Source organism: Salmo trutta, chromosome 13 (genome assembly GCF_901001165.1).
Source record: "Salmo trutta chromosome 13, fSalTru1.1, whole genome shotgun sequence".
In the NCBI taxonomy this organism is placed as follows: domain Eukaryota; kingdom Metazoa; phylum Chordata; class Actinopteri; order Salmoniformes; family Salmonidae; genus Salmo; species Salmo trutta.
This window is the reverse complement of record NC_042969.1, coordinates 18,615,910-18,640,943: the sequence shown is the minus strand read 5'-3', so window position 1 is coordinate 18,640,943 and position 25,034 is coordinate 18,615,910. Positions and strand designations below refer to the sequence as shown.

Below are 25,034 nucleotides of genomic sequence, written 5' to 3'. Positions count from 1 at the left end.
ATGTTTTGCAGAGGGGTCAAATACTTATTTCCCTCATTAAAATGCAAATAATTGTATAACATTTTTGACATGCGTTTTTCTGGATTTTTTTGTTTGTTATTCTGTCTCACTGTTCAAATAAACCTACCATTAAAATGATAGACTGATCATTTCTTTGTCTGTGGGCAAACGTACAAAATCAGCAGGGGATCAAATACTTTTTTCCCTCACTGTAGGTTGTGGCATCAGCAGTCTATCTTACTACATCATAATGTAGTAGGCTGCACACTGTGACCACATAGCAGTTGATTAATAGCCTACACATTGTGAACACATAGCAGTTGATTAATAACCTGCACACTGTGGACACAGCAGTTGATTAATAGCCTACACACTGTGAACACATAGCAGTTGATTAATAGCCTACACACTGTGACCACATAGCAGTTGATTAATAACTTGCAAACTGTGAACACATAGCAGTTGATTAATAACATATATGCCGTCAACACATAGCAGTTGATTAATAGCCTGCACAGTGTGGACACAGCAGTTGAAAATGAACCTGCACACTGTGGACACATAGCAGTTGATTAATAACCTGCACAGTGTGGACACAGCAGTTGAAAATAAACCTGCACACTGTGGACACAGCAGTTGATTAATAACCTGCACACTGTGGACACAGCAGTTGATTAATAACCTGCACACTGTGGACACAGCAGTTGATTAATAACTTGCAAACTGTGAACACATAGCAGTTGATTAATAACATATATACCGTCAACACATAGCAGTTGATTAATAGCCTGTACACTGTGGACACATAGCAGTTGATTAATAACCTGCACAGTGTGGACACAGCAGTTGAAAATTAACCTGCACACTGTGGACACATAGCAGTTGATTAATAACCTGCACACTGTGGACACATAGCAGTTGATTAATAACCTGCACAGTGTGGACACAGCAGTTGACAATTAACCTGCACACTGTGGACACAGCAGTTGATTAATAACCTGCACACTGTGGACACAGCAGTTGATTAATAACCTGCACACTGTGAACACAGCAGTTGAAAATTAACATGCACACTGTGGACACATAGCAGTTGATTAATAACCTGCACACTGTGGACACATAGCAGTTGATTAATAACCTGCACAGTGTGGACACAGCAGTTGAAAATTAACCTGCACACTGTGGACACAGCAGTTGATTAATAACCTGCACACTGTGGACACAGCAGTTGATTAATAACCTGCACACTGTGAACACAGCAGTTGAAAATTAACATGCACACTGTGGACACATAGCAGTTGATTAATAACCTGCACACTGTGGACACAGAAGTTGATTAATAACCTGCACACTGTGAACACAGCAGTTGATTAATAGCCTGCACACTGTGAACACAGAAGTTGAAAATTAACCTGCACACTGTTGACACAGCAGTTGATTAATAACCTGAACACTGTGGACACAGCAGTTGATTAATAACCTGCACACTGTGGACACATAGCAGTTGATTAATAACCTGAACACTGTGGACACATAGCAGTTGATTAATAACCTGCACACTGTGGACACAGCAGTTGAAAATTAACCTGCACACTGTGGACACATAGCAGTTGATTAATAGCCTGCACACTGTGAACACAGCAGTTGATTAATAGCCTGCAAACTGTGAACACAGAAGTTGATTAATAACCTGAACACTGTGGACACAGCAGTTGATTTATAGCCTGCACACTGTAAACACATAGCAGTTGATTAATAACCTGCACACTGTGAACACAGCAGTTGGAAATTAACCTGCACACTGTGGACACACAGCAGTTGATTAATAACCTGAACACTGTGGACACAGCAGTTGATTAATAACCTGCACACTGTGGACACAGCAGTTGATTAATAACCTGCACACTGTGGACACATAGCTGTTGATTAATAACCTGAACACTGTGGACACATAGCAGTTGATTAATAACCTGAACACTGTGGACACATAGCTGTTGATTAATAACCTGCACACTGTGGACACATAGCAGTTGATTAATAACCTGAACACTGTGGACACATAGCAATACAGGGTTGGAACAGGTGGGAGAGGGAGTGATATTACACATGCAGTAGGTCAGAGTGTCATTAGCTAAGTAGTTATATGAAGGAAGAGCAGAGGAAGATTGCAGATTTTGAGGAAGGGGGTTTGAGGAGAGCAGTGGAATAGCTGGAACAGGTGGACAGGGGTGGCGATTGCAGAACCTTTTAACTCTTGGCCCAGAGGTGATGTCTGCGGGGCCAGTACGTTTGAACTTTTGGGAAAATGTAGAATTTAGGAATGCTGACTCCCATACATGTGAAGTTAGAGGTCATGTGAAAGTTCATGTCTTAATTTAAAAGGTTGAGGTGAAAGGTTGTTCCCCCAAAAATAACTCACTAACTAAAAGTGTATGGAAATGGGGATTGAATTCCACCACATATTCACACCAATTTTAGCCCATAAAACGAAGTGCGTTATTTTGTTAATGGGAAATAATTTGAGGCAGTTTCACCGTTGCAATCCTCTTGACCCTGGAACATGACCTAACCTTGGCAGTTAACGTCTGTGGTGCGGCATTTGGGGTCTGGTGTCAGACTGACCCAGTAAGCAGGGTGAAACTGAGATGCCATACGTATCCTGGCCACACCACACAACCCCCCAGACAAGGTTTACAGTGGTCAAAAGGTTGGGGATTTCCCATATCTTCTGTTTCTGACTATTTGTTTATGTATTTCTGAGGTAACATTTGGGAAAATACAGTAAACATATATTTTTTTACCTTTATTTAACTAGGCAAGTCAGTTAAGAACAACGCTGTGCCAATTGGCTGCCTCTCAATCATGCCCAGATGTGATACAGCCTGGATTCTAACCAGAGACTGTAGTGACACCTCTTGCACTGAGATGCAGTGCCTTAGACAGCTGCACTACTAGGGAGCCGACACTTCTGACTATTACTCAAAAAGGAGGTGTGAGAGGAAAGCAAGAATAAAACAACCTATCAAGATTACATCATTAAAACCAAAGAATATGTCAATGACAGTGACTAAACCAATCCAATGTTTTATTATTAAATGATTAACAATGTGTAAGGTCACACTAGTGGGCAATTTCAAAGCTGAAAAAAAACCGTTGGTGTTGTGCAAGGGTTGGAACGGAAATTATTTTCCAATCGTTTCGTTCTGAACAGAATCACAATGTTTTTTTGTTTCCTTCCACTGTTCCGACCAGCAAAATAATGTTCTGAACCGGTTCGAACCAAAAAAAAATACTGGATTATATCGTCCCTTTCTGTTCCTTTTTTAACCTGTGAAATCAACCGTGTTTTACATTTAGCTCATTAAATTACTTCAACAATCAGCGCGGATAGAGCAGGCAAGCTAGTTGTTTACACGCATGATGTACAGACAACTGTAGCTTACGGCGCAAGATGTGACTGAAATTTTGTGGGTGGGGAGAGAGCAAGAGAGGGTTGAGGAGGAGTCTTGAAGTGCTGGGCATCTTGTTATGACATGCATGATCTGACTCCACAGAATTATACCTAGGAGGAGCAGCTTCTGTGGAGGAACTTTGAATGTCTTTTGAGCTAGCTAGCTAACATGCTTGTGTGTGCAGAGCAGCACCAGAATTAAAAACACGATTTACCTTTTTGTAGTTTAGAAATCCAATGTGAAACGTGATAACTAGCATTGAAAAAGTTAATCCATTCTTATTTAGTTATTTTATGGTTTTCGGTTCTGTTACCTGAACTGGTTTTAACCACAGATACAATGTTTACAGTTACACATTGTTTTACAAATATACAGTATGCATCATAAATAATTTCACCACATGACAGCAATGGTGAACAAAGCCTTAATATTAACATGTGTTTAATCTCGGTTATCCAGAAGTAGAATTCTCTCATGAAAGTTTGTAATTTCCTGTTATGAGAAATCTGTCCACGAGAGATTAACACAGATTTAAAGGGATTTTTCTGTTGACAATAAACAATAGCTAATGTGGAAATGTATTTTCCTTAACAAAGTTTCGAAACAATAAAAATAGAACAAATATCGTGTTATGATTCAGCAACTGTTTTGATTCAAATATAATCAATTCACATTTCCTGTGTTGTGTAAAATACAATAAACATTCAAATCAACACTCTTCTGTGTTTGTTTTTATTGACAAATTGTTTAAATTAAATGACTTTATTAATGAAAATCGAACTGAAAACAGAGCTCCTATCCACCATACAAACCTCCTGTGGTCTCAAACCTACTGTTATCTCTCTTTCATACTTTATGTATGTAACAGTTTTGCTTCCGTCCTTCTCCTCGCCCCTACCTGGGCTCAAACCAGGGACCCTCTGCACACATTGACAACAGTCACCCTCAAAGCACCCATCGCTCCACAAAAGCCACGGCCCTTGAGGAGCAAGGGAAACACCTACTTCAAGGTTTCACTGTGAGTGACGTCACCAATTGAAATGCTATTAGCGCACACCTCGCTAACTAGCTAGCCATTTCACACCAATTACACTCACCCCCCTTTTGACTTCCTCCTTTTCCGCAGTAACCAGTGATCCGGGTCACGGCACCAATGTAACAGTTTTGCTTCCGTCCTTCTCCTCGCCCCTACCTGGGCACACATTGACAACAGTCACCCTCGAAGCACCGTTACCCATCGCTCCACAAAAGCCGCAGCCCTTGCCGAGCAAGAGAAACACCTACTTCAAGGTCTCAGAGCGAGTGACATCACCAATTGAAGCGCTATTAGCGCGCACCCCGCTAACTAGCTAGCCATTTCACACCGATTATATGTAGATGGGTGATTATTACAGAAAGTGAAGCTGAGTTACTCCACTGAGAGACTTATTTTTTATTTCTATAGCCTGGCACTATGAGGTGTTTTCTTCTGGACCTCTCTCGTTTTGACTCCTAGGGGCAGTCCAGTCCTGTTGCTAGAGGAGACTGTTGGAACTGCTTCAGTTCAGTTACACCTCAAACAAATCACTTCAGTGCTGAACCTTAGTGACATTTGGTTGAGGTTTTCTCTCTTTCTCAGCGCTTCCCGTTTTCATAAGTGAGTCTCAAAACAAGGCTGCAAAATGATTCCCTGTGGATGATGAACTGCACACCAGCTGTATGTCATCAGTTGGTCAGACTTACTGTAGCAGTAATAATACAAATAGTATTATTACCTGCTGTCTCCATTACACTTTACATTACAGTGCTCTTATTAGTGTCTAATTATTCCTGTAAATTCAGTGTAAAATGTATTGTACTTACTCATTGTTGCCCTGTACTTACAGCAGTACGTACATGGTAACAATGCAATGTACGTACAGGATAACAATGAGTAATTACAATAGTTGTTACACTGAACTTACAGCTATAATTAGACAGTAATGTAAAGTGTTACTGTATCTTTTTACCCCTCCCCACAGTCACAGCCAGATGAACTCAAGACCAGCACCTTTGAGAATGGACATTCCCATGACGACGGATAGAGGGAGGGATGGAGAGTGGGATGGAAGGAAAGAATGGGGGGATAGAGGGGATTAGGGCGGCTATGGGACAGAAGCCTCTTCATCGATTCATCAGAGGAGAGCCACAATGTCTTGGGGTAAGAAGAACCAACATAAGACCTATTATGACAGCAGAGGTACTCATGATGAGAAGTAAAAATGCAGCAGTATTGATCTGTTCATGGTGTGCATGTAAACATGACGCTGGCATAAATATCCTAACACAGATCTATCTGTGGGCATTGGGCTACTCTGGCTTCAAGTTGTGGCAGTAGTGAAGTGTTAATACGTCTCACCAAGAGAAAAAGAGGCCACTTATTTACAGTATAATTGAGAGATATTGTTCATTCATGTTTACTGTCTGTGTGTAGATTACTTTCTAACTGAATAACCTCTTTCTCTCACTCCCCATCCCTCTCTTCCCAGATTGTGATTTTGTTCTTTGGCTGTGGGGAGCTCATAATGGGGACTGGGCTGGCGAAAACCCCTAATATCCATAATAGCATGGGTTCTTACAACTCGTCTTACATCCATCCCCTTCTGGCAGGGGGCACTGGTACCCTACACGCAAGGATGTGGAGTAACAGATTACACCTTTTTTAACTGTAATCGGTTACGTTAACAGCTAAAATATTTGAAGGACTAGAGATACTTTTGAAAACGTAGATGATTACTTATATGATTACTTTTAAATTCAGAAAGCATGTTTGCAGAAAATATATTTGACACCTTTCTGTTTTGTCAATGACATTCAAATCAGCATTGAAAAAATGCGTAAATATTAATTTGTTCTGCGTGAGTGAGTCTGACCACAAACCAGAGACCACTATGATGAAACACCAAATGCATTTGATGTATCGCGGGAAAAGAGCAGGAATATGTTTTTGTAGGGAACAGTGCAAACTATGACTTCCAATAGTGCGACTGCTGTCGGCATCCAAAAATTATCCAACTTGAATAAATGCTTGGCGATACTGATATCACTTATTATTAATATCGAGGCTGCATAGCGCATTGATGTGAATCCCACTGTTGCTCTGTCATTTATTTGCACCTCATGGATTGTGGTTGTTGTGGATGGCTGTTCACAAATGTACAGAGCCTTCAGAAAGTAATCATACCCCTTACCCCTCGTGTTACAGCCAGTGCTTGACTTGGGCAGGAGCTCACCGGACCAGAGCTGAGTACTGGTGTTGTGCCGAAAATGGAGAATTCTGGCAGGGGGGAGATTTTCAGCCCAACACCGGCACCTATTTCAGTCCAAGTCAAGCAGCTGGTTACAGCCTGAATTCAAAATGGGGGATTTTTTTTTTCTTTCTCAGCCATCTACACCGAATACCCCATAATGAGTGAAAACATGTTTTTAGAAATATTAGCAAATTTATTGAAAATGAAATACAGAAATATCTCAATTACGTAAGTATTCACACACCTAAATCAATACTTTGTAGAAGCACCTTTGGCAGCGATTACAGCCAGTGGTGATTTTAGCATGTAAAAACTTTTTATTGGGGGAAGCATGGCAGCAAAGCCACTACACAACACAACACTAAACACATTAATTGCACTATAACAGTGACAAACGGTGCCCTCAAACTGTTAGGGCCTACATAAAGCTGTCCCAACAGCAGTCCCAACACCTTACCACTGCTACACCTGGCTATCAGCGGAGCCTTGTCTGGCAGCGAATCAGTTCATTCAGCCTCATTTACTGCCTTTTAAAAAAACATAGCTGATATGGCTGACTTGCTTAAAAAATGTGGTTTCTACTGACAATTTGATGTACAAACTATGCCATAAGGGGACGACAAGCGGATAAGAGCCAATCCGTAATTTCGATTAAGATATTAATGAGCGAGCTAGGACGGACGTAGTCAATATATATATATAATATTTGTTCAGCACTTTTGAAATGTACAGCAACATAATTCAGAAGATGGGCCGTTGTTACAGTGTTCTCCCAGTACACCAAGTGATAAAGGGGGCATATAAGCAGACAATGAAAGCTCTTACAATATTCGATGATGACATTTCTCTAAAACAGGTTATAGGCTACATGTGCATCACCAAGTCAGAACAGTAGGCGAAATTAAGATGAGAAAATATACCAAATTATTAGGGTGAGGCTTATGGGCTGCTAACAGTTTACTACACAATATACACTTAGTATTACTTTCTTAGCTACAGTATACATATCTCCCTGGCATATTACATAATTTATGCAGCAGCATACAATACATTTTTGTACTTGATTAGGAAGGGGCAAATTTTGTCATCAAACTTCATCATCAAAGTCTGCCATTCTCTGGATTTATTGTGCTTTCAAGACAACTGTGAACTTGGAAAAAAACAAGGTCCAATCATGATGACGTCAGTGATCTTCAGGTTGTAGCTCTAGAAAGAGGCCTGAGTTTGTATGTGTCTTTATTAACTCATTTATTTATTTTTTAGCTCTGCCCCACCTGCCCTGAATGACGGGTCACCACTGCACTCAATTAGTAAGAAGAGAATCCTCATGTGCTTTGAATAAATATGTTTCTATTAATGTAACAAATACAGCTGGGTTGATTTAACTAGTTGTGCAATGGCCAAGATGTGTGATATATAAACTCAGTTTCTCACTGCAGGAATCCTACAACCCTCCAAGAAAATGGTATTCTCACATTGTTTTTAGCTGTCTGTGCACCAGTTGCAATAGCTCTCTCACCAGTGGTGTAAAGTACTTAAGTAAAACTACTTTTAAGTACTACTTAGGTCGTTTTTGGGGGTATCTGTACTTTTCTTTACTATTTATATTTTTGACTACTTTTACATTTACTACACTACATTCCTGAAGAAAATTATGTACTTTTTACTCCCTACATTTTCCCCAACACCCAAAAGTACGAGTTACAATTTAAATGCTTAGCAGTTCAGGAAAAGGTCAAATTCATACACTTATCAAGAGAACATTCCTGGTAATCCCTAGTGCCTCTGATCTGGTGGACTCGCAAAACATAAATGCTTCCTGTGTAAATTATATTTGAATGTTTTGGTGTGCCACTGGCTGTCAAAAAAAGTTAGACAGGATGTATCACACCTGGCCATGATTGGGAGTCCCATAGGGTGGTGCACAATTGGCCCCGTGTTGTCCTGGTTTGGCCAGGGTAGGCCGTCATTGTAAATAAGAATTTGTTTTTAACTGACTTGCCTAGTTCAATAAAGGTTAAATATAAGGAATTTGATGTATAGCATTTACTTTTACTTTGTACTTTTACTCAAGTATGACAATTTGGTACTTTTTCCACTGCTGTACTTAAGTACATTTAAAATCTGATACTTTTAGACTTTTTCTCAAGTAGTATTTTACTGGGTTACTTTCCCTTTTACTTGAGTCATTTTATATTAAGGTATCTTTACTTTTACTGAAGTATGACAATTTAGCCTCTCCCCAATCCTAATTCTCCATGTCAATCTTCTTCCCTTAAAAATCAATTCAAATTAAAATCAAATTTTATTGGTCACATACACATGTATTGGTCACATACACATATTTAGCAGATGTTATTGCGGTGTAGGGAAATGTTTGTATATTAGTGACTAGTGTTCCATTATTGAAGTGACCAGTGATTCCATGTCTATGTATATAGGGCAGCAGCCTCTAAGGTGCAGGGTTGAGTAACTGGGTGGTAGCCAGCTAGTGACAGTGAGTAAGTTCAGGGCAGGGTACAGGGTGGAGGCCGGCTAGTGATGGCTATTTAACAGTCTGATGGCCTTGAGATAGAAGCTGTTTTGCTGTCGCTCGGTCCCAGCTTTGATGCGTGTGTGTGTGCTTATGCTTTTCGGTATCTCTCCTCATCTTTATCTCTATGTTTGTAGGTTATTGTCCATCTAATCTCGTCTAGCCGGCTGTCTTTGAAACAATTAAGATGGGGTAAAAGAGGATATTATCTTGTCAGGTCTGAGTGAAATCTAAAAATGAGGAGACATACTGGTCAGCTTCTCCTGATTAATCTTCACTTCAGCAGGCCTATGTATAATCACCTACCAACAAACATGTACTGATGGCTTGTGTTTGTGTATGCTACTCCCCCTAGTGGAGATGTATACTTATAGCCAGAAATCGTACTTCAACTGATCAATGGAAATGATCAATAACAATAACATATCAATTATACTGTACAGTAATCAGTGGCATCATGCCCATAGGGGGCACACGGGCATGTGCCCCCTCAGATTCGTCCTGTTTAAAAAATAAATAAACAAAAATTATACTATATACCAGTGTGGCAGTTGTACTAAACTTCTAAGGCTTAAAAGTTCTTAAAGAATTTTTAATAACTAAAATGACAATTGTAAAGAGGTATGCTTGGATCTGTGATTCTCAAACTGGGGGGTCGCGATGCCCCAAGAAGGATTTGGGGGATTGCGAGTGTGAAACTGAATGAAAAAATAAATATTTTAAAGTACAGTGGCTTGTGAAAGGATTCACCCCGTTGTCATTTTTCTTATTTTGTTGCCTTACAACCTGGAATTAAAATGGATTTTTTGTATCATTTGATTTACACAAGATGCCTACCACTTTGAAGATGAAAAATATTTTTTGTTGTGAAACAAACAAGAAATAAGACAAAAAAACTGCAAAACTTTAGCTTGCAGAACTATTCACCCCCCCAAAGTCAATACTTTGTAGAGCCGCCTTTCGATGCAATTACAGCTGCAAGTCTCTTGGGGTATGTTTCTATAAGCTTGGCACATCTAGCCACTGGGATTTTTGCCCATTCTTTAAGGCAAAACTGCTCCAGGTCCTTCAAGTTGGATTGGTTCCACTGGTGTACAGCAATCTTTAAGTCATACCACAGATTCTCAATTGGATCGACGTCTGGGCTTTGACTAGGCCATTCCAAGACATTTAAATGTTTCCCCTTAGACCACTCGAGTGTTGCTTTAGCAGTATGCTTAGGGTCATTGTCCTGCTGGAAGGTGAACCTCGTCCCAGTCTCAAATCTCTGGAAGACTGAAACAGGTTTCTCTCAAGAATTTCCCTGTGTTTAGCGCCATCCATCATTCCTTCAATTCTGACCAGTTTACCAGTCCCTGCCGATGAAAAACATCTGCACAGCACCATCATGCTGCCACCATCATGCTTCACTGTGGGGATGCTGTTCTCAGGGTGATGGAAGGTGTTGGGTTTGCGCCAGACTTAGCGTTTTCTTTGATGGCCGAAAAGCTCAATTATAGTCTCATCTGGCCAGAGTACCTTCTTCCATATGTTGGGGGAGTCTCCCACATGCCTTTTGGCGAACACCAAACGTGCTTGCTTATTTTCTTCTTTAAACAATGGCTTTTTTCTGGCCACTCTTCCGTATAGCCCAGCTCTGTGGATTGTACGGCTTAAAGTGGTCCTATGAACAGATACTCCAATCTCCGCTGTGGAGCTTTGCAGCTCCTTCAGGGTTATCTTTGGTCTCTTTGTTGCCTCTCTGATTAATGCCCTCCTTGCCTGGTCCGTGAGGTTTGTTGGGCGGCCCTCTCTTGGCAGGTTTGTTGTGATGCCATATTCTTTCCATTTTTTAATAATGGATTTAATGGTGCTCCGTGTGTTGTTCAAAGTTTCAGATATTTTTTTATAACCCAACCCTGATCTGTACTTCTCCAGAACTTTGTCCCTGACCTGTTTGGGGAGCTTCTTGGTCTTCAGGGTGCGCTTGCTTGGTAGTGCCCCTTGCTTAGTGGTGTTGCAGACTCTGGGGCCTTTCAGAACAGATGTATATATACTGAAATTGTTACAGATCATGTGACACTTAGATTGCACACAGGTGGACTTTATTTAACTAATTATGTGACTAATGAAGGTAATTGATTGCACCAGATATAATTTAGGGGCTTCATAGCAAAGGGGGTGAATACATAAACTCTGTCAACTGCGTTTATTTTCAGCAAACTTAACATGTGTAAATATTTGTATGAACATAACAAGATTCAACAACTGAGACATAAACTGAACAAGTTCCACAGACATGTGACTAACAGAAATTGAATAATGTGTCTGTCACAGGCGTCGTATAGAGGAGACCAAGGCGCAGCGTGTTGCGTGCTCATAATATATTTGAATGAAAAACGAACACTTATCCTAAAGAAACAAAACGACAGCAAACAGTTCCGTCAGGCAACATACAAGTAAACGGAGAACAACTACCCATGAAAACTAAAGGAAAAAAGGCTGCCTAAGTATGGCTTCCAATCGGAAACAACGATAGACAGCTGCCTCCGATTGGAAACCATACCCGGCCAAAACATAGAAATACAAACATAGAATGCCCACCCTCTGTCACACCCTGACCTAACTAAACAGAGAAAAAACAGCTCTCTAGGTCAGAGCATGACAGTACCCCACCCCCCCAAAGGTGCGGACTCTCGGCCGCAAACCTGAACCTATAGGGGAGGGTCCGGGTGGGCATCTATAATTGGCGGCGGCTCTGGTTCAGGGCGTAGCACCCCCACCGCCCACTGATCCCCCAGCTTCTGTGTGTCCGGAGGAACCAGACCGTGGATCATTGCCAGAGGCTTTGGGACGCCAACCGCCACTGACGACTCTGGGCTGCAGGCCGCCGCTGAAGACTCTGGGCTGCAGACCGCCGCTGAAGACTCTGGGCTGCAGACCGCCCGGCCGCAAACCTCCTCGCACCCCTGACCCAGCCTCTCGTGCCTCTCGTTCCTCCCAGGTAGGCCACGACACTTGTCCAATACCTGTTCCCCTGGGAGGCGCTCCTCTCTACAGACTTCTTTCCATCCAATCCTGCAACCTCTGCTGAATTTACATTTTAGTAATTTATCTAGAGCGACTTACAGTAGTGAGTGCATACATTTTCATTTGTACTGGCCCCCGGTGCGAATCGAACCCACAACCCACACTACCAACAGAGCCACACGAGACCAGTACGAAGGCGGTACAAGGCGGTATGATCCTACTTGCTCTCGATTCCAGAGAAGTGACATATCCCTAGTTGATATTGGCAGTTAACATGAATGACTTTCAGCTCAAAATGCAGGTGTAAAACGTTGTTTATTTCTCTATCTTGCATTTTGAAAATGCATCACTGTTTATGACTGTAATTACAGGGTACTTTTGTGGAGAAATTGTGCATGTGTGTTCGTGTGTGCATGTGCGTGCACTGTAGAGTCCCACACGGTTCCATCTCTGTGGAAGAAGGCAATCATCACCCCTCTTCCCAAAATGCCTTCTCCCAAAGAAAACTGGGTTAGAAAACATACTGTAGACCTGCTGCTCGAACCTCCATTTTAAGTGTCTTGAAAAGATGATGGTGTGTAAGCTTCAGTTAGACTAAACACACTGTTGGACCCATATCAGTTTGCTTACAAATAAAAACGTGGCACTGGTGAAGTAATACTCACCATAGTGCATCTCATCCTGCAATCCTGCAATATCTGGAGAACCCCAAGGCCTATGCCCCACTGCTATTTGGGGATTTTAGTTTAATACCTTGCAGCCACACATCCTACTCAGCAAGTTCAGACAGAGGTCAGTCAACCCCTATACCATCAGGTGGTGTCACTCATTTCTGACCAACAGGACCCAGCAGGTCCAACTGAACCAGATCCTGAGCCCAAGGACATTAATACAGGTGTCCCCAAAGGCTGCGTGAGTTCGCCCATCCTATTCACACTGCAAATAAATGTACAAGTAGTCACCCTGATAACTATATTGTCCAGTTTTCTGATGATACTGCCATTCTTGGGCTAGTGTATAGACACTGACGCTACTGTGTATAGGTCAGAGATACAGAGGTCAAATGTATAGACACTGACACTACTGTGTATATGTCAGAGATACAGAGGTTTAGGCAGTGGTGTGATGACCACCACCTCATCGGGCAAACTGAGGATTTTTTTTTTGACCCCAAATCTGTTGGTGACCACTCACCTGTGGTGGTACAAAATGTCAACTGATTATTGTCTGATCGTTTGATTTATTAGGATCCCCATTAGCTGACGCCAATGGCGACAGCTAGTTCTACTGGGGTCCGACACATAACAAAAAAAATACATTATAGACAAAAAACTTTACAATTGACACATACTAAACAAAAATATAAACACAACATGTAAAGTGCTGGTCCCATGTTCCATTAGCTGAAATAAAAGATCCCAGGACCTCAACATCCGCCTTCTTCACCTGCGGGATCATCTGAGACCAGCCACCCGGACAGCTGATGAAAATGTGGGTTTGCACAACATCAGGCTTCTTCACCTGCAGGATCGTCTGAGACCAGCAACCCAGACAGCTGATGAAACTGTTGGTTTGCACCACCAAAGAATTTCTGCACAAACTGTCAGAAACCATCTTAGGGAAGCTCATCTGCGTACTCGTCGTCCTCACCAAGGTCTTGACCTGACCGCAGTTCGGCGTCACAACTGACTTCAGTGGGCAAATGCTCACCTTCGATGGCCACTGACATGATGGAGAAGTGTGCTCTTCACGGATTAATCCCAGTTTCAAGTGTATCGGGCAGATGGCAGTCAGCGTGTATGGCGTTGTGTGGCCGAACGGTTTGCTGATGTCAACCTTGAGTGCAGATTGCAGATTGATGGTGACGGTGGGGTTATGGTATGGGCATGCATAAGCTACAAACAACGAACACAATTGTATTTTATCAATGGCAATTTGAATGCACAGAGATACCGTGATGAGATCATGAGATCCATTGCCGTGCCATTCATCCTCCGCCATCACCTCATGTTTCAGCATGATAATGCACGGCCCCATGTCGCAAGGATCTGTACACAATTCCTGGAAGCTGAAAATGTCCCAGTTCTTCCATGGCCTGCATACTCACCAGACATGTCACCCATTGAGTATGTTTGCGATGCTCTGGATCGACATGTATGACAGCGTGTACCAGTTCCTACCAACATCCAGAAACTTCACACAGCCATTGAAGAGGAGTTGGACAACATTCCACAGGCCACAATCAACAGACTGATCAACTCTATGCAAAGGAGATGTGTCCTGCTGCATTAGGAAAATGGTGGTCACACCAGATACTGACTGGTTTCCTGATTCACTCCACTACCTTTTTTTTAGAAGATATCTGTGACCAACAGATGCATATCTGTATTCACAGTCATGTGAAATCCATAGATAATTTCAATTGACTGATTTCTTTATATAAACTGTAACTCAGTCAATTCTTTGAAAATTGCATTCATATTTTTGTTCAGTGTACATTTAACATAAATCCTCTTTAGGATCCGCCCCTTTTTTCAATTTTCGCCAAAAAATGACATACCCAAATCTAACTGCCTGTAGCTCAGGCCCTGAAGCAAGGATAGGCATTTGCTTGGTACCATTTGAAAGGGAACACTTCAAATTTTGTGGAAATGTGAAAGAAATGTAGGAGGATATAACACAATAGATCTGGTAAAAGATAATACAAAGAAAAAACCAACATCATCTTTGAAATGCAAGAGAAAGGCCATAATGTATTATTCCAGCCCAGGTGCAATTTTGATTTTGTCCACTAGATGGCACTAGTGCATGTGCAACGTTTTAGACTGATCCAATGAACCATTGCATTTCAGTTCATTTTGTATCAAGACTGCCCAAATGTGCCTAATTTGTTTATTAACCTGTTGAGGACAGACGTTCCGTTAGCGGAACCCCGTTCCGCCTGCGGAACCCCTAGCCAACAGCCAATGGCATCGCACGGCGCGAAATACAAAACCAACTAAAATACCACAATTCAATTTTCTCAAACAATCAACTATTTTACACCATTTTAAAGATAAGACTCTCGTTAATCTAACCACATTGTCCGATTTCAAAAAGGCTTTACAGCGAAAGCAAAACATTAGATTATGTTAGGAGAGTACATAGACACAAATAATCCATTTTCCAAGTAAGCATATATGTCACATAAACCCAAACCACAGCTAAATGCAGCACTAACCTTTGATGATCTTCATCAGATGACACTCCTAGGACATTATGTTATACAATACATGCATGTTTTGTTCAATCAAGTTCATATTTATATCAAAAACCAGCTTTTTACATTAGCATGTGATGTTCAGAACTAGCATACCCACCAAAAACCTCCGGTGAATTTACTAAATTACTCATGATAAACGTTGACAAAATACATAACAATTATTTTAAGAATTATAGATACAGAACTCCTTTATGCAATCGCTATGTCCGATTTTAAAATAGCTTTTCGGCGAAAGCACATTTTGCAATATTCTGAGTACATAGCTCTGCCATCACAGGCTAGCTAATTTGACACCCACCAAGTTTGGGGCTCACTAAACTCAGAATTACTATTAGAAAAATTGGATTACCTTTGCTGTTCTTCGTCAGAATGCACTCCCAGGACTTCTACTTCAACAACAAATGTTGTTTTGGTTCTGTCACATCTGATTTGGACTGGCGGATAGGCGGAATCAAATGCAGGAGACAGAGGTGCTGGAGGTGAGTGTCTTTTAATAAAACGGACACACACAAACGCCGAAAAGCACAGGGCGCTATACAAAGTTCGCCTGGGAGAAACACTTTCCCATAAAACACAAAATATAATTCCAAGGCACAAAAAGGCAAGGAGCGCAGCCCGGTTAATCCTTCGATAAAAATTGTCGGTAACACAACGTGGACAATATACAATCCCGCACAAAATCCCAACTGAAAACACACATTAAATAAGTCCCCACTAATGACATACACAAAACAGGTGCGGAACAGACAGACAAAACTAAAAGACACAGAAACAACGATCGGTGGCAGCTAATAGGCCGGCGACGACGACCGCCGAGCGCCGCCCGACCGAGGAGGGGCGCCACTTTCGTTGGATCCTGTGACAGGTTCCAAATAATCCATAGTTATATCCAAATAACTCTGTTTTGTTCGTGCGTTCAGGATACTATCCGAAGGGTAACGTGCGAGCACATTTCGTGACAAAAAAATTACAAATATTCCATTACCGTACTTAGAAGCATGTCAAACGCTGTTTAAAATAAATGTTTATGCCATTTTTCTCGTAAAATAGCGATAATATTCCAACCGTGCAACATTGTATTCATTCAAAGGCTGAAAGAAAAAAATTTGAGAAGTCTCGTGAACCCGCATCTCAGTCTCACTGTCCCCAGGCTGACCACTTACAAACTCTGCTGTTGTACTTTGCCCAGAGACAGCAGACACCCCATTCCACTTTCTGGCGGCTTTAGAGAGCCACTGGAAGCCTTAGAAAGTGTCACGTTACAGCACAGATGCTGTAATGTTGATAGAGATGCAACAGAATGACAACAAATTGTCAGACAGGGCACTTCCTGTATGGAATCTTCTCAGGTTTTGGCCTGCCATATGAGTTCTGTTATACTCACAGACACCATTTAAACGGTTTTAGAAACGTTAGAGTGTTTTCTATCCAAATCTACTAATTATATGCATATTCTAGTTTCTGGGCAGGAGTAGTAACCAGATTAAATCGGGTACATTTTTTATCCGGCTGTGAAAATACTGCCCCCTATCCCAAAGAAGTTAATAACTTTTCATGTTCAAAATTGTGCACTCTCCTCAAACAATAGCATGGTATTATTTCACTGTAATAGCTACTGTAAATTGGACAGTGCAGTTAGATTAACAAGAATTTAAGCTTTCTGCCAATATCAGATATGTCTATGTCCTGGGAAATGTTCTTGTTACTTACAACCTCATGCTAATCGCATTAGCCTACGTTAGCTCAACAGTCCCGTGGAAGTGACACCGAACCCGAAGATTAACGTGTAGTGTATCTATCAGTTACACATACATGTCAGTATATACACACAACAAGTAGGTCACATGGGGGTGAGGCATTGTGCTGTGAGGTGTTGCATTTGTTTTTGAAACCAGGTTTGCTGTTCACTTGCACTATATAAGATGGAAGGGAGTTCCCTGCACTCATGGCTCTGTATAATACTGTACGTTTCCTTGAATTCGTTCTGGACCCCTGGTGGCATGTCTGGTGGGGTAAGTGTCTGTGTCAGTGCTGTGTGTAGTAATGGTTTGTTGTAATTGTGTAAACCCTCACTCCATTCCTGATAATGATACATCAGGTTGCATTGTGTACATGTTTTTCAGAATGTGGATATTTCTGCAATGCAAGCAAAGGAAAGGAGATGGATTACCGAGACAGCCAAGACCATGCATCAATGATGACAGATATCAGGCACACAGTTTGTGTATATACAGGACCTGTCTGTAGCTAAGTATTTGTATTATTTATTTTACTGTCATTTTTGCTCATCTTTATCAAGAGTGTCAATAATTTTGAACCTGTGAGATCCCTTGCTTTGGTGGTAATCAACAATGTTTCGGTAAGCGGAATAGAACCCGGGCAATTCTTTAGGGAGTTATCTTTCAGTGAGATGTTGTATGACATCTTCTGCTAACATAGCTGGCAATTTCTTATGGTCATAAATGTAGTGTACCATACTTTTCAGTGTTTGGTTTCTTGGTGGGTACTCAGTGATTGTGTTTCTAGGTGTGTACTCAGTGATTTGTTTCTTGGTGGGTACTCAGTGATTGTGTTTCTTGGTGTGTACTCATTGATTGGGTTCTTGGTGGATACTCAGTGATTGGTTTCTTGGTGGGTACTCGGTGATTGGTTTCTTGGTGTGTACTCAGTGGTTAGTTTCTTGGTGGGTACTCAGTGATTAGTGTCTTGGTGGATACTCAGTGGTTAGTTTATTGGTGGGTACTCAGTGATTGGTTTCTTGTTGGATACTCCATGATTAGTTTCTTGGTAGGTACTCAGTGATTGGTTTCTTGTTGGATACTCCATGATTAGTTTCTTGGTAGGTACTCAGTGATTGGTTTATTGGTGGATACTCAGTGATTTAGTTTATTGATGTGTAGTCAGTGATTGGTTTCTTGGTGTGTACTGAGTGATTGGTTTCTTGGTGTGTACTCAGTGATTGGGTTCTTGGTGGATACTCAGTGATTGGTTTCTTGGTGGGTACTCAGTGATTGGTTTCTTGGTGGATACTCAGTGATTGGTTTCTTGGTGGATACTCAGTGATTGGTTTATTGGTGGATACTCAGTGATTGGTTTCTTGGTGTGTACTCAGTGATTGGTTTCTTGTTGGATACTCCATGATTAGTTTCTTGGTGGAAACTCAGTGATTGGTTTATTGGTGGATACTCAGTGATTTAGTTTCTTGGTGTGTACTGAGTGATTGGTTTCTTGGTGTGTACTCAGTGATTGGTTTCTTGGTGTGTACTGAGTGATTGGTTTCTTGGTGTGTACTCATTGATTGGGTTCTTGGTGGATACTCAGTGATTGGTTTCTTGGTGGGTACTCGGTGATTGGTTTCTTGGTGTGTACTCAGTGGTTAGTTTCTTGGTGGGTACTCAGTGATTAGTGTCTTGGTGGATACTCAGTGGTTAGTTTATTGGTGGGTACTCAGTGATTGGTTTCTTGTTGGATACTCCGTGATTAGTTTCTTGGTAGGTACTCAGTGATTAGTTTCTTGGTGGAAACTCAGTGATTGGTTTATTGGTGGGTACTCAGTGATTGGTTTCTTGGTGTGTACTCAGTGATTGGTTTCTTGGTGTGTACTGAGTGATTGGTTTCTTGGTGTGTACTCAGTGATTGGGTTCTTGGTGGATACTCAGTGATTGGTTTCTTGGTGTGTACTCAGTGATTGGTTTCTTGGTGTGTACTCAGTGATTGGGTTCTTGGTGGATACTCAGTGATTGGGTTCTTGGTGGATACTCAGTGATTGGTTTCTTGGTGGGTACTCAGTGATTGGTTTCTTGGTGGATACTCAGTGATTGGTTTCTTGGTGGGTACTCAGTGATTTAGTTTATTGGTGTGTACTCAGTGATTGGTTTCTTGGTGGGTACTCAGTGATTGGTTTCTTGGTGTGTACTCAGTGATTTGTTTCTTGTTGGATACTCAGTGATTGGTTTCTTGGTGGATAGTCAGTGACTGTTTTTTGGTGGGTGGTCAGTGACTGGTTTCATGGTGAGTACTCAGTGATTGTTTTCTTGGTGGGTACTCAGTGACTCGTTTCTTGGTGGGTACTCGGTGATTGTGTTTGCATCATTGTCCTTGGCAGTATTGTCTGGAGATTCATCATATGGAGACTCTGAGAGCCCAAGATGTGGTTCCACTTTCTCTGTTTGAAACATGCCACTATTCGTTTGGAAAAGATACCACTTCCCAACACATTTGTGGATGCAGGAGATTCTGCCCTGAAAGCAAGAGCAGTGCCATGTGTTTCCCTTTGAGTTGAACATTATCATAACTCTTCCTAATTGACTGTAGTATTGAAAGGTAGTGAGAATGTATCGGACCATCAAGATCTACATGAGCTGCAAGGGTGGTTCCATGGTTGACTGCTTCTTTTTGCCGTTTGAGGCACTTCTCTTTTTCTCCCTGGCCAAACCATTTGTTGGTCACCACCTATTCCAATACATCAGCTCTCAAGTTCTCTTTAGATGCATTTGAAGTGCAATTATCTATTGAGTACAGATGGGATTTTCTGCCGCACATTCATCCATTTCACAACTTTGTGTGTAGTCCCATGTTCTTTTAATGGCTTGGAACACAATTACCCCAGAAGGATTTGCCACTGCAAGCAACACATTGTCCTGGTCAAGGCACTGACTCTTGAGATTGGAGTGAGCTGTAATATCATTCTCAGCAGATGTATGCTCTCTTTGTTGATGTTTCCTCTGGTTATTTTTGTAAAGCCGCAAACTGCAGTTAAGAGATTTGATTTTGACTGCAGGTCTCACAGCTGGACGCCCTGAACCTGGACCTCTCTCAGTTGCAGTGGTTACACCTGGGGCTCTCACCGTTGTAGTGGTTATACTTGGGGCTCTCACAGTTCCAGTGATTACATCTGGGGCTCTGGCAGTTGCAGTGGTTACGCCTGGGGCTCTCACCATTGTAGTGGTTATACTTGGGGCTCTCACAGTTGCAGTGGTTACACCTGGGGCTCTCACAGTTTAACCTGGGGCTCTCGCAGTTGCAGTGGTTACACCTGGGTCTCTCGCAGTTGCACTGGTTACACCTGGGGCTCTCACAGTTGTAGATGTTACACCTGGGGCTCTCGCAGTTGTAGTGGTTCCACCTGGAGCTCTCGCAGTTGCAGTGGTTCCACCTGGGGCTCTCACAGTTGCACTGGTTACACCTGGGGCTCTCACAGTTGTAGATGTTACACCTGGGGCTCTCACAGTTGTAGATGTTACACCTGGGGCTCTCACAGTTGTAGATGTTACACCTGGAGCTCTCGCAGTTGTAGTGGTTCCACCTGGAGCTCTCACAGTTGCAGTGGTTACACCTGGGGCTCTCACAGTTGTAGATGTTACACCTGGGGCTCTCACAGTTGTAGATGTTACACCTGGGGCTCTCACAGTTGTAGATGTTACACCTGGAGCTCTCGCAGTTGTAGTGGTTCCACCTGGAGCTCTCACAGTTGCAGTGGTTACACCTGGGACTTTCGCAGTTGCACTGGTTACACCTGGGGCTCTCACAGTTTAACCTGGGGCTCTCGCAGTTGTAGTGGTTACACCTTGGGCTTTCGCAGTTACACTGGTTACACCTGGGGCTCTCGCAGTTACACCTGGGGCTCTCGCAGTTACACCTGGGGCTCTCGCAGTTTAACCTGGGGCTCTCGCAGTTGCACTGGTTACACCTGGGACTTTCGCAGTTGCACTGGTTACACCTGGGGCTCTCACAGTTTAACCTGGGGCTCTCGCAGTTGTAGTGGTTACACCTAGGGCTCTCGCAGTTGCAGTGGTTACACCTGGGTCTCTCACAGTTTAACCTGGGGCTCTCGCAGTTGTAGTGGTTACACCTGGGGCTCTCGCAGTTGCAGTGGTTACACCTGGGGCTCTCGCAATTGCAGTGGTTACACCTGGGACTTTGGCAGTTGCAGTGGTTACACCTGGGTCTCTCACAGTTTAACCTGGGGCTCTCGCAGTTGTAGTGGTTACACCTTGGGCTTTCGCAGTTACACTGGTTACACCTGGGGCTCTCGCAGTTACACCTGGGGCTCTCGTAGTTACACCTGGGGCTCTCGCAGTTTAACCTGGGGCTCTCGCAGTTGCACTGGTTACACCTTGGGCTCTTGCAGTTGCACCGGTTACACCTGGGGCTCCTGCAGTTGCAGTGTTACACCTGGGGCTCTCGTAGTTGCACTGGTTACACGTATTGACTCATATTGTGGAATGTGTTTGGTAAAATCTCTCCTATTTACATGGGTGTTGAGGCAGTATGGGCAGTAGAAATGCTATGCTCCTCAGCACTCTAAATGGCATATGAAATGGAAAAACAAAACACAAAGTTTTCATGGAAGGGGATGCAAAGAGCATGGCTAGCTAATACTAACGATGGTAGCATCTGATGATGGTAGCTGCTGACCCAGCTTAATTAATGGAAGGCCTAACTTTATGTGGCTAGTACTGTATGTGTAGCTATATATAGCATCATTACTAATTTGCTCCCCCCTCAAAAAAAGTTTTTAGCTGTTTGCTTTCCATGCACCCCGTTAATGTGAGTCATTGGTAACTGCATATGTAGAGTGTGTCAAAGTGGGCGTTGTGAAATAAGTGGGAGGATCAATATATTGTAATGATCCCACTTCTGACACCAATGTAATGAACAGGCAGGGAGCAGGTCTCGAACCCTCGACCTTCAAGCCCGAAGTCCGGCGCGCTATCGACTGTGCCGCAAAAGCATGCTCAAGCGGCAGAGTCGATTTCCGCGCTTATAAACCCAGGGTCATTACACTATGTATGACAGCCTAACAGCTAATTGGGCAGATTGGTTGCCACTCAAGACCGTTTCGCTGTTTCTTTGTAGCATTCTAGCTAAACCTAACCCTTTTCCTAACCTTAACCTGCTGCTAGGTTAGTTCTCCTAACCTGCCACGTTGCTTTTGATAAGCCACTTAAGCAAACATTGACCGTTAGAGGAGTGATTTTATTTTCTGCTGCAATTACCTCCTCAAGGTACTAGCTAGCTAGGCCAGTTGGTCTCGCGACCAAGTCAACGGTTGTCACTAGTTAGCACAGCCACAAAGTCGTAAAAATGTATGTAAATCTAAAATGTTGGTCTTAATTTAAGATTAGGGTTAGGCATAAGGTTAGGGTTAAAAATCAGATTGTAGAAGATAAATTGTAGAAATAGGCGGGGTTTAGCCATAATTATGACTTTGTTACTGTGGTAACTAGTGACGACCCAAGTGGTCAACGGTCAGGTTGACCACCATAACATCAAGTATAGAGAGCAGCACTCAGCAGGCCGCAGGTGAGCCACGCAAGCGCTAGAATTTTGTTATGTTCAATTTGAGTCTGCAATGGGTATTTGAGCTTTTACTATGCGTAAATACATTGTCAATTAGCTAGCTACTTTACTACAATGTTGGGGAATTAGTTCGAGAGTCAACACTAAAAAGTTGTCTAATGCTAATATTAACTTAGCTATCTAGCTAAGCAAAGGTTTTTAGTAGGCAAAGCTACCTCAACATATTCCTCTCTTCCTACTGTATATATATTTTTTATTAGATGGCTAGCTGACTTTACTTAAACCAAAAGTTTGATCACTCTGGGTTCATTTCATCATTGGGTGTAGCCTATTTCATTGGCTACCACCCCATAAACTCATCTTCTAAATCATCCTTGCAGAGATGGACAGCACACAGGACGGACCGGATATTGTCACTAAACCCATCATAATTCTGGGCACTGCTACCAGAGACAGAAGGTTTCTGCACTGGGTAGGCCAAGTGCTGAAGCTGAAGTGGCTGAAGAACAAGAGCCAAGAAGTGTGTTACCAAGTAGCAATTTGTATGGTTCATTAAGAAGTTATTCTGACCTTTGACCGATAACATGACAGATGTTCACCCACCATCTATTTCTCAGGAGGTCAAAGTGATGATCGGGGAGATGCTGCCCTCCTTCGCCTGTGGATGTGTGGAGAACAATGACTTCCTCTCCCTGCAGGAGATCCTGGAGAGGGTGAGGATTTCTTCACCACACAGGCACCTTACACATTGTCTGAGAAACTCCTCACACACCCTCTCTCCTGCAGATGGATGTGAACTGTGGGGACTATGACGGCACCACCCCCCTCCACAAAGCCTGTGAGAAGGGCAGGCTGGATATGGTCAAGTACCTGATGGGTAAAGGAGCCAGCACCCAGCTCAAAGACCGCTTTGGATACACACCTCTTCACCTGGCCATCAAGAACAGGTGCAGTGTGAATAATTAGAGGATTTGCTTTTGTGATTATGAATACCAACTGACTGACAAATACACATACAATTGTATGTCTGAAATAATTTGAAAGATGTTCCTGGAATTTAAGTATTCCATTGTAATTTTTCCTTCCAGGCACTTTGACATCATCCGCATCCTGCGTCTGAAGGGAGCCCCTCTGTCTTTGGAGCTTGTGAGGATCGGGCTGGAGCTGATCAAGTGAGTCTACATCTTATCTAGGTGTTTGGTCACAGCATATACAGCTAGCTTATGTCTGTCTATAAGCAAACAAGTGTGTTGTGCTAATCCTTGATGCACTATGCAGAAATCCCATCAATTCCTGGTTGCTAAAATTGTTTACCTAATTTCAGTTGACAAAACAAGTACAGCATAGAGAATCATTGTACCATCTAAACTGCCTGTAAATATTTTCCATGTGCAAAAATTGTATTTTCAGAAGCTGAACAAAAGATGCATCAAGTATAGAAATAGCACAGAACAGATCTTAGACTTGCTGACAATGATCTGTAATTAATTTGTCAGGTAGTTACATTGCAGCTCAAAAATATCCAATCAATCTAGTTTATTTTAAATTGTGGGTACATGTCCATTTTTGTGTTTTGATCAGGGTTGTCCAGAACAAGGACTACCAGCTGTTGCAAGCCTGGTACCTGTCTGGAGTGAACCTGGACCAGAGTGACTATAATGGCCGTACAGCGCTGCACATTGCAGTCAGGCTGAGGGAGAGGACCATGGTGTCCAGGCTGCTGGAATACGGAGCCACCCCTCTGGTACTGCCTTATCTGTAAATATGACAAGGGTTTGGCTGTTTATTACCGGTGATATGGCAGCTGCAGTCCTGGGGCAGCCTAATGCCCTTCAGTTAAGACCAATGTTAAATGTTCGCAATCCTAGTTTAACTCCCCCGAAACCCTATTTGCACACTTCAGGAGCGTGACGTCTGGGGTTGGACTGCAGTGGACGAGGCCCAGCACAACCTGCCCAGCATCCTGACACTGTTCCACCCCTTCACTTAGTTCCCAAACAGGCCTACCTGCTGCACATGGCCAACGGGATGATCTGGCCACTTCCAGTGTACACCCCCCCCCCCAAGAAATTCATCCTTTTTAAAACCAGCCAACAACCCTAGACATTCAGGTTCATTCAGTGTACATTGCTTAGGTCATACTTTTGGCAAAAGTGTTATTTACAATGCTTTGCTTATTGATAAATGAATATACTGACAATCCCCTT

At 42.5% G+C, this 25,034-nt stretch overlaps 1 protein-coding gene across 2 annotated transcripts; it reads left to right on the top strand.

Moving 5' to 3' along the window:
- Positions 1–5,606: 5,606 nt before the first annotated feature.
- si:dkey-74k8.4 (L-asparaginase) lies at positions 5,607–25,029 on the top strand. 2 transcript variants are annotated; one of them, XM_029771307.1, is made up of 7 exons: positions 5,607–5,631; positions 23,208–23,347; positions 23,445–23,540; positions 23,614–23,774; positions 23,916–23,999; positions 24,409–24,571; positions 24,731–25,029. In XM_029771307.1, exons 1-7 carry the CDS (start codon positions 5,622–5,624, stop codon positions 24,815–24,817), a joined length of 741 nt encoding a protein of 246 aa, XP_029627167.1. In that variant the 5' UTR covers positions 5,607–5,621; the 3' UTR covers positions 24,818–25,029. The 2 variants fall into 2 exon arrangements, with proteins under 2 accessions (XP_029627167.1, XP_029627168.1); XM_029771308.1 differs by lacking the exon at positions 5,607–5,631 and adding an exon at positions 22,708–22,830.
- The last annotated feature ends 5 nt before the right edge of the window (positions 25,030–25,034 follow it).

Excerpts from the sequence above, each read along its gene's own strand:
- si:dkey-74k8.4 (XM_029771307.1), top strand. Across the intron at positions 24,000-24,408 it reads ATCGGGCTGGAGCTGATCAA|GGTTGTCCAGAACAAGGACT; the intron begins GTGAGTCTACAT and ends TGTTTTGATCAG. Across the intron at positions 24,572-24,730 it reads AATACGGAGCCACCCCTCTG|GAGCGTGACGTCTGGGGTTG; the intron begins GTACTGCCTTAT and ends TGCACACTTCAG.